Source organism: Neoarius graeffei, chromosome 23 (assembly GCF_027579695.1).
Source record: "Neoarius graeffei isolate fNeoGra1 chromosome 23, fNeoGra1.pri, whole genome shotgun sequence".
In the NCBI taxonomy this organism is placed as follows: Eukaryota; Metazoa; Chordata; class Actinopteri; order Siluriformes; family Ariidae; genus Neoarius; species Neoarius graeffei.
The window spans coordinates 59,547,240-59,564,410 of NC_083591.1; the positions used below are offsets into that span (position 1 = coordinate 59,547,240).

At 41.2% G+C, this 17,171-nt stretch overlaps 1 protein-coding gene across 1 annotated transcript in view; it reads right to left on the reverse strand.

Moving 5' to 3' along the window:
- The window catches only part of xrn1 (5'-3' exoribonuclease 1), a 36,234-nt gene that overhangs the window by 15,253 nt on the left and 3,810 nt on the right, over positions 1 to 17,171 (reverse strand). The window contains exons 7-24 of the mRNA XM_060906559.1: positions 16,978 to 17,065; positions 16,646 to 16,814; positions 15,932 to 15,999; positions 15,473 to 15,598; positions 15,309 to 15,378; positions 14,918 to 15,020; positions 14,599 to 14,688; positions 14,321 to 14,477; positions 10,733 to 10,852; positions 10,454 to 10,623; positions 10,238 to 10,355; positions 9,913 to 10,008; positions 9,715 to 9,818; positions 9,429 to 9,557; positions 3,848 to 4,010; positions 616 to 729; positions 420 to 518; positions 120 to 235 (exon numbers count right to left, since the gene is read on the reverse strand). Coding sequence (XP_060762542.1) covers positions 120 to 235; positions 420 to 518; positions 616 to 729; positions 3,848 to 4,010; positions 9,429 to 9,557; positions 9,715 to 9,818; positions 9,913 to 10,008; positions 10,238 to 10,355; positions 10,454 to 10,623; positions 10,733 to 10,852; positions 14,321 to 14,477; positions 14,599 to 14,688; positions 14,918 to 15,020; positions 15,309 to 15,378; positions 15,473 to 15,598; positions 15,932 to 15,999; positions 16,646 to 16,814; positions 16,978 to 17,065 — 2,100 coding nt within the window. The remainder of the gene's footprint in view (positions 1 to 119; positions 236 to 419; positions 519 to 615; positions 730 to 3,847; positions 4,011 to 9,428; positions 9,558 to 9,714; positions 9,819 to 9,912; positions 10,009 to 10,237; positions 10,356 to 10,453; positions 10,624 to 10,732; positions 10,853 to 14,320; positions 14,478 to 14,598; positions 14,689 to 14,917; positions 15,021 to 15,308; positions 15,379 to 15,472; positions 15,599 to 15,931; positions 16,000 to 16,645; positions 16,815 to 16,977; positions 17,066 to 17,171) is intronic.

The window sequence follows — 17,171 nt, forward strand, 5'->3', positions numbered from 1 at the left end:
GTATAATAAAATAAATACTATAAAACTGTTACAGTGATTATAACCAGGACATTATTGATTGTAAACTGTAGTGAGACGGTCTGCAGGTGAACTGTAAGGTGAACACGAGCTGCACTGACTTCTTCTTGGATCCTCTCCCGATGAAGATGCTCCCGGAGAACCTGGACACGAGGTAGCTGGTGATGCCGAGGCGTGAGGCCAGGACGTAGCCAGGACTGTACTTTATCGAGTATTTCTGAGTAAAAGGGACATGAGGAGTGCAAAGGGTTTAGTATTTATTTCCAAAGTGGCCATTATTATATCCTAAAACTGCTAATGTATTTATTTTACATATTTTAGATAAAACAACCACACATGCTGTGCATATATGTTAAAATTAAATTATTTTATAAATATAATATAATAAAAGGCAGACTGACATGCTGGTTCTGAATTAAGGCATCGAGGTGAGGTTCACACGGCACACTGAAGACCACCCGCACACGCCCCTCGCTCATGACATCACTCGAATCTTGCACCTTAAAAAAAAAAAGAGAAAATCCATGAAAAAATAATCATCTAAATAAAGAGTTTATTTTTAAACCTGAGTGAAGGCAGTGATCTGAGAACACTCACCTCTCCCATCGCGCCGTAATACGGGTTTCCCACCATGAACACGGTGGTGGAGACGGGGAAAAGCTCCTCCAGCGTTTTAAACCGAGATAAGGACGAATCAAAAGCCTTGATGTCCTGAAGAGAGCAAACAGACGCCATTACTGAGACTTTAACAGGTAGAGGAAGTAGAAGGTATAAAACACATAACTGTGGACTTTCGTGGGCTAAAGTTAACTATAGAATTGTGGACTTATGAGGATGATGACAATGATCATTATTGTTATTATTTTACCCTAAAGGCTGATTTATACTTGACGCATGACTTTACATGTGCGCGCGCGCAAGTAGCTGCGACATGAGCACCTCTGTTCACATATTCGCTAGCTCGGTTTCTCTAAAAACATTCTACCGTCGTTGTGACGGTCATCATGAACGACATCCCAAATTGAAAATGGACTTTACATTCCAAAGTATTTAATAATCTAGAAAATCTAGAGAGTAGGGATGTCCCGATCCGATCACGTGATCGGAAATCGGGCCCGATCACATGGTTTCAGACTCGATCGGAATCGGGCATTGCCTCCCGATCAGGGATCGGATATATATCTATATAATATATTCTCATTTTTAACACATCAATAGCTATGCGTTGGCACAGAGTGAGACCAGACCTCTTGTCTCAACACAGCAACATCAACGCGTGCGGCATGACATCACTTTGTAGTGGAGACGCTATTGGTTATTGGCTGCCTGTTGCCGGCAAAGTTGAACACGGAAGCAGTTCGAAGCGGAAAGCAAAGCATGAGATCTTTTTTTTTTTTGTTGGATGACAAAAGAAACGGGCTCAAACCTGAAAGGGTAGAAATGCTTGTTTTCATCAAGAAAAACGTTCATTTCCTTAATTGAAATTACTGTACACCACTGTGAGATGCGTTCTTAAAAGCAAATTACCGGCACCGTGGCACTTTATTTTTTTTTGTTTACATTCCTGCCAGGTATTTTAAGGTTATTTTTTTTAATTTGTTATTTATTGTTCAAACTGCCTCACGTAAGTGCTCTGTTTGCTAACGGAGTTGTTGGATGTTAAAATAAGGTGTTAAATAAAAAATGAGGAACATCCTGGATCCGTTTCTTTCCTCGTCTTTATTATTTTTTATGGATTATAAGAAGTATCGGATCGGGACTCGGTATTGGCAGATACTCAAAATCAAATGATCGGTATCGGATCGGAGGGCAAAAAAACCTGATCGGGACATCCCTACTAGAGAGATTACTAAAATTTAAACTCCAGCTCTAACACTGCTCAATAATTGTACTCAATAGTACACAAGTATAATATTTGTGACACAACATTAGTTTGTTTATCACATGGTGCGACTCTGCTTCCACAAATATTTATATTGGCAGTGCTCCACATGGATGTCTCAGGGACGTACACAAGCGATGCCAAGTTACGCATGGCAGCTATTTCATGTATGCATAATTGTGCAATACTTATAATGCGCAATACCCGGACTCTCTCTGTGCAATACTTATAATGCGCAATACCCCACTCCATAATGTGGAACACAACACTGTACATAGCACCCCCTTTTTTTTGGCACTATATTCTTTGTTCTGTGTTTATATTGCATATTTTTATGCTGTTTGCACTGTGATTGGAGTTGCTTTTAATCTCATTGTACATGTGTATGGACCCTTTTCATGTGACGTAACGACAAACGCGGCCGCCATTTTGGACATGTACTACCAGTAGTCTGCCACAGCCAACAACGAGGAACGACGGCGAAGCATCGAAAGGAATATAGCCATCAAAGAAAGTTTTCACTTTCAGCAAGACTTCCATCAGGCCATTATATTGTTGTGCACCTGGATGTAATGACCATCAACACACAAGGCAAGATTTATCATTTTATCGGATCCCGACAGACGGACAAGATGGATGGTCTCTAAAATATTGGCAAAATGATGTTTATTGACATAGCAATCGTGTGTAACGGGAAGCATTTGCATATCCGAAGTGTTGTGTTTACATCAAAGATAAAATAAACCAATATGACAACGACTGCTGCTGCCAGGTTGGGGACACAAACTAGTAGAAAGGAAGTGTGCCAACAGTGCCAACAGACTTCCTTTGTGGTCGATTCTGCTTTAAGGTAAGATGCATTTAATTATTCGTCTGCTGTGGGTTTGGAATCGGTAGCCTGACCGATTCGTTCATGTTTGTGGTGCCATTTGTTTGTTGACGCGTGTTGAAATGGAAGATTGGTTGTTGACATGATTTCCAGTGAAGCTTTGGTGCTGCTGTGGATCAGATGTGTTGAGTAGCCTGACTGTTTTTTTTTTTCTTGCGTGTGGTATCATTGTTGACGCGAGGTTGTTTTCTGAACATGCCAATGCGGACACGATTTCCCCTGATGAGTTATGACTTCAGACGCGATGCGTGTGTGGAGGTGTGGAGTCCGCGTGATATGTGCGTAAGATAGGCTTCTCATGTGTTTGGAGATCCGCGCTCCGAGACAAGCGCAAGCATCCCCCCCCCAAGGGAAAAAAAGGGACCCCCCGAAAATATCGGCATAGTTCGAACACTGGGTCTGAGAAAGTAATGGCAAATAGTGAGTGCACAAACCATAGAAGGTAAACTGTACACAGCGCCAGGGCAGTGTGATGGTATGTCTACTTTTAGATTGTGTTAGCTTATCAATGAACACACTCGTCACTCGACAAGTTTCACATCTTTACGACGGATACTTAAATGTGTGTTAGGTATTATTGTTGCAGTCTAAGCAGTCATTGTAGCAGCTAGATGAGCGAGAACCGAAAGGGTCTGTGCCATAAACCGTTATTTCTTCATGTCCAAAATGGTGGTCGCGTTTACGAAGGTCACGTGAGTGAAAAGGGTCTATAGTGACAATAAAGGCATTCTAATTCTTCTTCTAATTCTAAAAGCAAATATAATACAGCCTTAACAGTGTTCGGTGATTTCCTACTTTTTTTAAAAACAACAAATTGTTGTTAATGTGCCAACTGATAGAGTGCAAAGCATACAAAGATATTAATATAAAATCCAATAAAACATTGTAGGATTACATTATATAAATCACACTACCATGTGGATTTGTTTGTTTTAAATCATAATGAACATTAAGAGATTTGTTGTAAATTTATTTAATAATTCTAAAAAAAGAAAAACTTGGGTAACAGTCTGATTTTCAGGCTGTGCTATAAATCTGATGTTGGTCATGAAGAGTACCTTAACGATGGCTTGGTAAGCGAAGGGCAGGATCTGTTTGGCCCACTGTTTCTCCAGATGGACCTGACTGCTCGGGGAGACGACGTACTTCCTGCCTGTGAGGAGCTGAGCGTAGAGCAGCACTGACGTCTCGTTTATCACCACACCTTTACGCTTACTGTGGCTGTAAACACAGGCAGAGAGACAGAGTTAGAGTCCAGGACACGGTTACAAAAAAATAAATGAGTCATTTATTTATGGAGAAATATTTCCAAAGAAAACACTCAAATCTAGATTTCCCTCATGATAAATAAGGAAAAAAAATGCATACTATTCCATCTAAACTGACCATTTTCTACTAAACTAATAAAAGTAAAAAATAAATAAAAGCTATGTGCGCTGCTGTTACAGTAAAATACTCTGCAAGTAACGTCACACCTTTTATCCATTTATAGTTAGTTCCTGTTGTCACGTACGTTATAGCAGCTGTAAACAGTCGTTCCCTCACCAGCCTCTTTATTCTCTCTTCAAGTTAATAAGACCAAAAAAACCCCCCAGCTTTTACCCCAGCTTTATAGAAACTGTAAAGACGTGTAAACTCCTCTGTCCTGAAGACATCAGAAAACCTAAAGTTCCAGCTTCACCTCTGACTGTTACACAGCGCTCACACTGGAGACTCCTTCCAGAGAGGATACAGAAACATCTACTGACTTTAAGAAAACTTCACCATGTTGACGAATCTGTTTATTATCAGTGGAGCGTCTGCTGTACGAGTCCCTGTGAATGAGCTGTTACTATAGAAACGATAACGGGTCATTCCACGCCAAACGTCCGAATGCTCCCGCTCGACCATCTCAGATTTACCTGAAAAAATTCCACGAGGTTCACACACTTCCCAATAGGAAAAGTCCCAAATTTCAGCTCCCAACTCATTATAGTTTTGTCATAAAAAAATATTTAGGCAGCTAACCCCAGACACGTTTTCAGCAGAGTTTTCTAGGGAGCCACTTTCACATTGCTGTATCTAGAAAACTATTTGAGCTAGGTCTTTCAAATTTCCAAGGGCTACTATCTGGCTAAAGTACTTGTAGTAGATGGACTTTTACACATGTGCTTTTGGTTTATCATAGCGTTCTGGCGGCTTGAATTTGCTCGAAAATTCAACTCTTCAAATCTGGCAGCATATTTGAAGGACTGTTGAAAGTATAATGTTAAAGATAGAGGCTTGATATTGCACATGCACCTTCCCACACATGCTGTGTACTTTGTATTCAAAAACTGTCCCTCTGTGAAGCATGGTCTAGAAGATATTAAGGTTTAAAAATTGGAAAAAATAATTTGGTGCCATTTTTGGCATGGTATAGCAAAAAAATGATAGGTCCCACCAACATAAAATTGGCTGTTTTTGAAAGATTAGATGTATGTTTCTAACATATCCAAAAATTGTGATGGTGTTTTGCCTTAATGTTGCAAAATGATTTTTTGAAAATGAGGTGTTTGCATATATACACAGCATTCATGGTCTATGAAGGCACTTCCAGATGCTAAGAGAACGCCTTAAATTCATTACATACAGCTTAAACTCAATAAAATGCTTCATTTGATTCATGATAAACTATATTTGAAGGTCAACTTATATGTAATCATTAGGTATAGAAACAGAAATGTGTCAAATTGAGCATGCACACTGCAGAACATAATGTGGATGCAAGTGTCTCATACCATCCCCACATCAATCAGATTCCAAGGCACTCTAGTAAATGTTCACACCTGTATTTAGAACGAGCCACTTGCAATCAGATTGACTATTTAAATGACTAGAATGAGCAGGCTCACAGTTTTCAAGATGGCATCTTTGGCTCCATGTTTTATTGGAGCTGTGTTGGGATGTGCTGAAGACTGCCACAGGTTGGATTACACCAAGAGTTATGCAATGTAAGTCTAACTACTTTAATACTTACTTTACATTAATACTTTTCTTGCAACTTTGCTGATTGACCATCATTTTGACATGTTATGCTTCTATTGTTTCAGACCAAGACAACTGGTATCCATCACTTCTCTGTCAAAAGATGACCAAATGCTCCTGAAGCACAGGTGTAGTCTGCAGGATGATGTACCACCTGATGCAACTATATGTTTGTACCATAAGAAAATAAACCTGGATTGTTACTCTTCTCTACAAAAAAAACTGCAGCAACCCATATGGCTTACATGCAAGACCTATGAAAAAAAATCTTCGCATCATCTCTGTCCCAAGCAGAGGCCATTGGAAAGACATCTGTAAAGGCTGGAATGAAAGTATGCATGCAGTGCAAGAAGCATATGTATAAAGTGTCAGTCAAAGTTCCATTGCAAGAGCATGTTGATCATGATCATGATCATGTTGACTATGTACAACAGGAAGACATAAAAGACCAATTGGATAAGTGCTTCACTGCTATTGGACTTTCCCCATGTAAAATCTCACGAGTCAGTCCCAGGGATAAGGAAGCGTACATTAAGAGAAAGGTTGAAGAAGTTGGCCACAAGACCAAGGAAATGCTACATTGGTGTGCTGCAGTCCCTTCAACGTCATGGGCTGCTCCTATGATGACCACATCATCTGCTGATGTGAGTGATGTTGGCTATCTTGTCACAGCTTTGAAGCAAAAGTTATCAATCACGACTGGAAAGCAGGAGCAGATCAAGTTATTAACTTTGGTACCACAAAGCTGGAGTATTGCAAAGACCATTGATGAATTTGGTGTTAGTGAGCGTCTAGTCAGACGAGCAAGAGATCTGCGCTTAGAACATGGTATTTTGCCTGTCATCACACCCTCAATAGGAAGACCACTGAGTACAGACACTGTAAACAAAGTTATTGCATTTTTTCACCAGGATGATATTTCTAGACCACTGCCTGGTAAAAAAGATTTTAAGAGTGTCAAAGAAGGAGACAAGAGAGTACACAAGCAAAAAAGATTAATGGTAATGAATCTGAATGAAGCCTTCCAGCTATTCAAGCAATCAAACCCTGACCTGAAGATAGGAATCTCCAAATTTTGCTCACTCCGTCCCAAGGAGTGCATAACTGTAGGTGCTAGAGGGACACATTCTGTTTGTGTTTGTGTGTACCACCAGAATGTGAAGCTAATGCTTTCTGCTTTCCCAACTGAAAACCAAGCAGAGAAAATCACCCACACAGATCTCCTGAACCATCTTGTGTGTTCCAAACAGAACATGGAATGCATGTTACACGGGTGTGAAGAGTGCCCAGGATCCACAAATCTAGAACACTTTTTGAATGACAAAGTAAGTGATGATGTAGACAACATTAGCTTCAAGCAGTGGGTGACAACTGACAGAACAACTCTTTTGGACTACACCATCTCAACAGAAGACTACCTGGATTTGCTCATGGAAAAAGTAAACCAACTGTCGGTTCATCACTTTATTGCAAAGCATCAAAGTCATTGTTTATGCCAACTGAAGGAAGAACTGCACTCAGATGAATGCATCATACTTCTTGACTTTGCTGAGAATTACTCTTTTATTGTTCAAGACGCCGCCCAGGGTTACCACTGGGATAACTCCCAGTGTACCCTGCATCCTTTTGTGATCTACTACACGGAGGATGACCAGCTTAAATGTTCAAGTATGTGCATAGTGAGTGATTGTCTTAAGCATGATACAGAAGCTGTGTACACTTTTCTGTGCAGTGTTGTACCCGAAGTGAAGAAGTTGCTGCCCACTTTGAAGACCATTCACTATTTCAGTGATGGAGCTGCTGCTCATTATAAAAACCGCAAAAGCTTTATCAATCTGCTTTATCACTCATCAGACTTCGGTGTTTCTGCGGAATGGAACTTCTTTGGAACATCACACGGTAAGTCACCATGTGATGGAATAGGTGGCACAGTAAAGCGAGAGGCTGCAAGAGCGAGTCTGCAGGCCACTGATACAAACCACATCCTAACCCCTGAAGACCTCTTCAAATGGGCGGAAAAAAACATCCTGGGGTGAAATTTATGTGGATAAGCAAAGAAAGTGTAAAGTCCATGGCTGACAAGCTAGAAAGCAGATTCGCAAAGGCATTCACGGTGCCAGGTACTAGAGATAATCACTGTTTCAAGCCAGTCAATGCCACAACAATTGAGGTCAGCAGAGTGTCTGGAATTGCTGGATTTTTGGTCAACTATGAGATAGAACATATTGAAGAAGAGTTTTCACATGGCCTCCAGATCAGTGACATGACACCTGGCCAATATATAACCTGTGTTTATGACCATCACTGGTGGGTTGGAAGCATCAGAGAGACATCTGAAGATCAGCAAGATGTTCAGATACAATTTATGCATCCACATGGCCCAGCAAAAAGTTTCTTCTGGCCAATGAGAGAAGATTTGTGCTGGGTACCTGTGCAACACATCATCTCTAAAATAGATGCTCCTAGAACTACAACTGGACGTCTATATACAATTCAGGAATGTGACATCGAAGCATCTGAAAGATTCATTAAAGAGTTCAGATAATTTACAATAGCTTTCCCTAAGTTGCCAATGCATACAGTTTTTTTTTTCTTTTAAATCATGGTACAACAGATATGTAATGGTTTGTGACAAGTTTCAGTTTTCACCAATATTGGAGTTCCAATATTGCAATACCTAAAAATGGCATATAGGCTATCCTTCTAGTGTACTTTACCATGAATCAAATGAAGCATTTTATTAAGTTTAAGCTGTGCAAAATAAATTCATGGCGTGTTCTTAGCATCTGGAAGTGCCTTCATAGACCATGAATGCTGTGTATATATGCAAACACCTCATTTTCAAAAAATCATTTTGCAACATTAAGGCAAAACACCATCACAATTTTTGGATATGTTAGAAACATACATCTAATCTTTCAAAAACAGCCAATTTTATGTTGGTGGGACCTATCATTTTTTTGCTATACCATGCCAAAAATGGCACCAAATTATTTTTTCCAATTTTTAAACCTTAATATCTTCTAGACCATGCTTCACAGAGGGACAGTTTTTGAATACAAAGTACACAGCATGTGTGGGAAGGTGCATGTGCAATATCAAGCCTCTATCTTTAATATTACACTTTCAACAGTCCTTCAAATATGCTGCCAGATTTGAAGAGTTGAATTTTCGAGCAAATTCAAGCTGCCAGAATGCTAATGATAAACCAAAAGCACATGTGTAAAACTCCATCTACTACGAGTACTTTAGCCAGATATTAGCCCTTGGAAATTTGAAAGACCTAGCTCAAATAGTTTTCTAGATACAGCAATGTGAAAGTGGCTCCCTAGAAAACTCTGCTGAAAACGTGTCTGGGGTTAGCTGCCTAAATATTTTTTTATGACAAAACTATAATGAGTTGGGAGCTGAAATTTGGGACTTTTCCTATTGGGAAGTGTGTGAACCTCGTGGAATTTTTTCAGGTAAATCTGAGATGGTCGAGCGGGAGCATTCGGACGTTTGGCGTGGAATGACCCTAACATATCAGAACGAGAGCATTAATATAAACCTGCACTACAGTCAGAGCTGCTGTTAGAGAGAATTAATCAACACCTTCTCTTCTGACCAATCAGAGTGTGAGGAAGCTCTTACTGCTCAGTGACGCTCTGCACCTCTTTAACCCACTCCTTCTGCTCTTTATCGCTCAGATACACCACTTTAACAGGAGGAGGCGTGTCCTCGTATAGCTTCTGCACTCCTGCTGGTTCCTCCAGGAAAAACCTGAGAGACAGAAAGATTATTATTATTATTATTATTCACGCGAATGGGAAAAAAAAGTGCTACTGAGCATATTCGGTTACAAACAGACAGTTTAAAGTTATTCACTTGACCCATTAAGATGAGATAACCCCACCCACTGTTCAGATGAAAGCCTTACTTTGACTCTCCGTCTGACATGGCGACCACACGCGCCTCCTCCAGGTGAGGCCAGTTCACAAACACGCACTTCCCCAACACGAGCGCTGCGACGTCCTCCAAAACCTAAACACACAAGGGGGGGAAAAAAAAACCCACACATGCATACTTCACCTTCAAGTTGTTTTAATTTGTCTTTAAATAAAGAGTGTGTGCTCACCGGCTCGCCCTGCTGGCTGGTTAAAATCTCCAGCATCATGTTTTCTCCTCGGCTGCTCTGCTGGAACACGACCACACCGCTCTTCTTCTTATAAAACTGAAAAACAAGAAAAATCTCATGAACAATCTGACCACTTTAAAGTTAATCTGGAGCCAGTTATGAAGTTATAACTTTAAAAGTTAATGATAACAATATAGTAAGCTTAGAAATAAATTACTTTATAATGCTATGATGTTAAATTTGTGATAGTTGTGTAATAATAATAATAATAATAATACAATAATTAAAATAAAATAAAAAAAACAGTGATGTGAATGATATTTACTTTATGGGAGATGTGCTGTAAAGTGGGAAAGCCACAGAAATACAGAGTGCTCCGATCAATTCTGCGTCTGATGACATCCAGAGACACTCGCCAGGCATCCATGGGCACAAGCATTGACCTACACACACACACACATATTGTCTCTTCAATCTGGTTATAATATGCGAGTTAGTAAACAGGTTTATTTACATTGTGTGTGTGTGTGTGTGTGTATACCTGGCGTGGCAGTGTGTGATGTTGGGGAAAACCTCAGGCAGTGGTGATGTGAATGTGAAGTCGAGATCTTTGTCATAGCAGTACACTGCACACTCACTGTGCCTGTTTCTCGCTCGCTCTGAATTACTCAGACTGTCTGTGTAGGGGGCCATGGCTGCCAGCAACCGTTTCTGAACCACACACACACACACACACACACACACACACACACACACTCTAAGGCGGAGCTTGGTGCAGGCGAGTGTGTATTAGATGCACAGATGTATGAAGGTGGGGAACCTCATCAATGAAGGGGATGAGGACGACGGCCTCCCACTCCTGCTGCTTCCCATTCAGGTCCGTCTTAAAGTCCACAGGGTAATACTCAATAATCGGAGAGCTCGGAGACATCATCAGGTGCTGACACACACACACACACACACACAACAGGAGTGTATTTTTGAGGAACAATGTGTGTTTTTTTTTTTTATACTGGTTTATTCCTCTTCTACCTGCCCATCTATTCACCCATCTGTATCTCTATTCAACTGTCTGTTTGTCCATCCATTTGCCCTTCTGTCCATCTCCCATTTGTTTTCCGCTGCCTGCCTGCCCATTTGTCTGTCTGTCTCTTCACCTGTCTTTCTGAACATGCATTTGCTTTTTAGTTTTATATTTCTTATTTATGTATGAACGGCACTATACAAATAAAGTGTATTATCATTAAAATTAGGGCGGCACGGTGGTGTAGTGGTTAGCGCTGTCGCCTCACAGCAAGAAGGTCCAGGTTCGAGCCCCGGGGCCGGCGAGGGCCTTTCTGTGCGGAGTTTGCATGTTCTCCCCGTGTCTGTGTGGGTTTCCTCCGGGTGCTCCGGTTTCCCCCACAGTCCAAAGACATGCAGGTTAGGTTAACTGGTGACTCTAAATTGAGCGTAGGTGTGAATGTGAGTGTGAATGGTTGTCTGTGTCTATGTGTCAGCCCTGTGATGACCTGGCGACTTGTCCAGGGTGAACCCCGCCTTTCACCCGTAGTCAGCTGGGATAGGATCCAGCTCGCCTGCGACCCTGTAGAACAGGATAAAGCAGCTACAGATAATGAGATGAGATGAGATCATTAAAATTATTTTTTACGCCGTTTTGATTGGCTGAGCAAACTGCAAATAACTGCCTACAAATAATGGTCTGCTCATGCATAGTTACTTTGCACTTTTTACTTCAAACATGGCTCAATTTCTTTATTGTTTGACTCGTTGTTCAAACTTTATAGTCAGTATTTAAAAAAAAAAATCAATTGAATGATAAAACCAGGGATGAGAATGAGAAATTGTATTTTCAGCTGAAAATTTAATTGGGGGTCTGGGGGCCATTGGCCCCCAGCCAGGTCCAGGGCGGAGCCTGGTCGGGGGTCCAGGGGACCGAAGGCCCCCGGAAGCTAATGAGTTTTATACATTTTAGACCACTAGAAATGGTCTCAGATTGCTCAGTTGAATAATATTTTCAGTCCAAAGAAGCTTGAGTTTTGGACACTAATAAACAAAAATAGTCTCAATAATGCTCAGCTAAAAAGAATTTTTAACTTCATGCTAGAATGAAAGGAATGATGAATATAAATTAAACACAAAGACAGAATATTTGACATAATCCTGTAAATGTTTCAGTTACTTTATTAAAGAATGCAGTTACCTCTTTTGCAGTGAACTTGTCTCAACAGAAACACAATTTCCCTGTTGAACAGTTCTCTCAGCTCCCAAAGTCACAATCACATATAACTAGCAACACTACTCTAAGTTTTCAACATATTTACAAAGTACTTGTTCTTTTTCTAGGAATGCTTCATTGCAGAGATGTTTTTTTTCCTTTTAGCAGCATGGTGAATAAAAAAATAAAGAGTGGGAACGACTTATAAGGTGTGTGCACGAGATATTAATGTGCGTGCACGAGTTATAACCCGTGCACACGCTTTGCGTTAAGGCGTGCGCTCGGGTAGTTAAAAGTGAGGGGACGAGTTACAAATCGCTCCCTCGCTTTCATTAAGGTGTGCCCTCGAGTTATAAAGGCGTGCGCATGGGTTATTAAAAAGTGAGGGAACGTCTTAAAACGCGTTCCCTCGGTTTATATCCAAGGCGTAGGAATGATATCTTATGTCGTTCCCTTGACTTATTAAAATATTCCCACAATATCCTTGTTTTCGGGCGGCACGGTGGTGTAGTGGTTAGTGCTGTCGCCTCACAGCAAGAAGGTCCTGGGTTTGAGCCCCGGGGCCGGCGAGGGCCTTTCTGTGTGGAGTTTGTATGTTCTCCCCGTGTCCGCGTGGGTTTCCTCCGGGTGCTCCGGTTTCCCCCACAGTCCAAAGACATGCAGGTTAGGTTAACTGGTGACTCTAAATTGACTGTAGGTGTGAATGTGAGTGTGAATGGTTGTCTGTGTCTATGTGTCAGCCCTGTGATGACCTGGCGACTTGTCCAGGGTGTACCCCGCCTTTCGCCCGTAGTCAGCTGGGATGGGCTCCAGTTTGCCTGCGACCCTGTAGAAGGATGAGGCGGCTAGAGATAATGAGATGAGATGAGATCCTTGTTTTCGTTTATCTCGTTGCCTACACACACGTACACACAGGCTGTAGCTCACCATGGTAGCTCCGGAAATACTAGACGCTATTTCATTATATTTTAATATTGGACTCAGATACACAGAAGTCCTCGATGCACTTGCATCCCAACATGGCTTTATTATAAGTCTGAGACACCTCAAGAGAGTTCTGAGAGAGAATGGGCTTCGCCGTCGTAGTTTTTCTGACCTAAACTCTCTTGAGGTGTCTCAGACTTATAATAAAGCCATGTTGGGATGCAAGTGCATCGAGGATTTCTGTGTATCTGAGTCCAGTATTAAAATATAATGAAATAGCGTCTAGTATTTCCGGAGCTACCATGGTGAGCTACAGCCTGTGTGTGTGTAGGCAACGAGATAAACGAAAACAAGGATATTATGGGAATATTTTAATAAGTCGAGGGAACGACATAGGATATCATTCCTACGCCTTGGATATAAACCGAGGGAACGCGTTTTAAGACGTTCCCTCACTTTTTAATAACCCGTGCGCACGCCTTAATGAAAGCAAGGGAACGATTTGTAACTCATCCCCTCACTTTTAACTACCCGAGCGCACGCCTTAACGCAAAGCGTGCGCACGGGTTATAACTCGTGCATTAATATCTCGTGCACACGCCTTATAAGTCGTTCCCACGCTTTGTTATTTTTTTATTCACCATGTCCCCTCTACGGCTCCATATAATCTGAATAAGCGATTCATTTTCTTTTGTGATAATTTTCACCATTTTGAAGCTCTTATTCGCCGTTACATCCTCAATCTCCGGCCTCGTGGAGCACCATGTTGAATGAGTAAGAAAGCGAAATGCGAAGAACCAATCAGAACGAAGCTCACATGTGACATTTTGGCCTTTCCTATCTATGCTCGTTTACCACTGGTCAAATCGCGATATTTCTCTCTCAACGGCCAATCAAATACAGTGTACGTTCTGAACTGCCGATGTAAACAGAGCCTTGTTCCCGATGGTTGACCGGGTCAACACATACCTAACCCCCCCTAAATATTTTCTCCTCGGATTTAGACGATTCACAAAAATGACCCCTGGGTTGATAAAATCCGCGGAATTCCGCGGATCCGCGGAAAATTCCCATCCCTGTAAAACAATTATTGAACTCTGTTTTCGCAAAACATCGTGATTTGTTAGTGTCTCGCAAGCAATTATTTGCCTCTGCCGAAATAATTAATTGCTGCTTGCTCATCACTAACAAATCACAATATTTTGTTCAACCTCATCCAATAATTGCTTATTATTACTAACAAAGTCACCTGTGTGTGTCGGTTACCTGGTAGCATTTAGGCAGTAGCTCTTTGCTCGCTGAAGGTAAAACACCCAGCAGCTGTTCAAAGGGCATGAAAGGCTTTCCCAGGTCAAAGGTCAATGTGAGATCAGCAATGTTCCTCACATCAGAGAGGAAAGGTGCGTAGTGATACGGGTAATACCTGTACAAACAGAGTCATGCCGTAAATCTCCATCTGTATTACTCACACACACAGAGAGAGAGAGAGAGAGAGAGAGAGAGAGAGAGAGGGGTATGCAGTCACTCCCGAGCAGTTTCCTCACCAGCTCCAGGACTGAACTCCGTGATAGTAATAATGCAGGATCCACTGGATTCCCTCCACATAGCAGCGAGCCTGACTGGCCAAAAACTCACTGCAACCCAGACAGACACGACACGTTTCAACACGTAACCCCGTCTAGAGTTATTAATCAGCCATTTACTTTAACACTATACTGTTTAACATTTCCAGGTTTCTGATTACCTCTTATTAAATCTATTTCCATCTCAGCTAATCTTGTACCATACCACATTAAGGGTTTATTGAAAAAAAAAAAAGTCTTCAGCAGATTATCTCACACACAAAACAGGCCATCCACTCACTCAGAGACCACCTCTACATCCATCTTGGTCATGTAATACATTCTCTTATACTGTCGGAATTCCGTCTCAAACAAGTCCTCGTCCTCTCCGTCCTCCTCGGCACCTTTTGTTGTGAGGAAAGATGCAGAAATGTGCAAAATGAAACACTGATAAAAATACTTTTGACTCACTCTCCTGTTTACTCAGTATCATCCATCAGGCCATGTGAGACAGAATAGCATCTAGCTGTGTGTGAATTTCTGTAAAGTGCTAATCTAATATGCTAACTGCTAATCAGTACATTAGCTCACAGTATATTGGGTTTCTGGATGACTTATAAATACTCAACAGTAGAGTCTGAGGTACAGTCATAGTGATCAGTGTGTGTGTGTGTGTGTGTGTGTATACACACCTCTTCCTGTAGAACAAGGTAAGTCTTTATCTCCATCCAAAGCTGCCAGACTGAGAGAGTCTTTTAATGGCTGAAAACAAAGTCGAACGTTTTAATTTCATCTGAAACACCAAAAGTTTTATTTTGTTTATTTTTAAAACACACACACACACACACACCCTCACCTTGTTCCTCCTGCCCTGATCCTCCTCGGCAGCGAGACCGGCTGCTTCGTTCACGTATTTGTTCCCCACCTTGCTCTCGAACCACTTCAGATCCACAAACACCTCGTTGAAGTGTTCACGGTCAAACTGGACATCAGGGAGAAAAACAGAGCGCGTTTAAACAATGCGTACAGAGAAAGTGCTTATAAAATCATTATAATGCTTCAGAATTATGATAAAAGTGCTTTCTAAGTATTTTTATAAACTCCAATAATGTCCAACAAGATCGTAATAACAGAGCAATAATAGTAAATATAAACACATCACTGTTCAGTGTAATGCCATAAAACACGGATCATAAAAGACACATCTACACCCACAGAGTAGATTCACACGAGACAGATACACACATGCAGAGAGATATACAAATGGATAAACAGACAGACAGACAGACAGACAGACAGACAGACAGACAGACACCTCTGACAGCTTCTCAAGATACTTCTCGAAGTGAGCCAGGTTTAGATGACCGTTTTCATTCAGGTATCCTAATGAACACAGAGAGAGAAGAAAAAAAATCAAAACACACATGGACTGATACCCGCAAACACACACATACATACGTACGTACAGCACTGTGCAAAAGTCTTAGCCCTCATTTTTTTTCATGCAAACTTTGTTATAGATTTCTATTTTATGATTTCTGCATTATCAAGTCGGTACAAAAACATTTTAGAGTCCAAACGTTTGTTTTCCAGCACAAAATTAAATGTTACAGGAAAGAAAAAAAGTTTGTATCTGAGCAGCGTATTCCATAAGAGACACTTTTCAGATGAAAAAAGAAATCATAATGAAGGCTGCTGGGTTTTGGTGTAAAATGAAGAAGTGAGTGTGACAGTCAAAGTGTCCAGAAGAACTGTGGCTGGTTCTGGAAGATGCTCAGGAAAACCTACAGATCATTTCCACATAAAACTGACCTCACTGGACCTGAGACGGAGATTATTTTTTAAAGCAAAGGGTCGTCTCACACCAAATACTGACTTTTTCATTTATTATGGCTCACTGATTACTGTTTATAACTTTTTTAATGTTGAAACATTTCATTTCATTATTTTTTAAGCCATTTTTGGTCGACAGCATTTCTTTACATGCGTCTAAGACTTTTGTACAGAACTGTATAAAAACATATCTGACCCCCGAGTGTGGGCAGGACGGTGATGTATGTCCTGTAGAGCAGGGGCAGAGCATCCTGGTTAATGTGCAGGTGAGGCAGGTGGGGGATGAAGTCGTTTCCCACCAGGAAGCCCATCAGGATCCAGTCGTCTATAATCCGCTCCAGATCATATCCAAATGAGATCTTCTCCTGAGAACCACAGAACATAGCACAGATTAGAACCCAAGGTTACACTTTCTGGTGTGTTTAAAAAAATAAATAAATAAATAAAACCCCAGGCCTCTTTGTCCACTGATAAAACAAAAACAAAAACTCAGCAATGTGTATAGTGTGTGTGTGTGGTGTTGCTGACCCTCAGTGCAGAGAACTCGTAGTCAATGTACTCCCTCATGAGGGAAAGGTGGAGCAGGTGGAATGTCGTCTCCTCTGGAGCTGTTATTCTGCACAAATAAACCACTAGAATTAGTTAAACTTGAATGAACACACACACACACACACACACACACACTCTCTCTCTCTCTCTCTCTCTCTCTCCTTCCCCAGGAC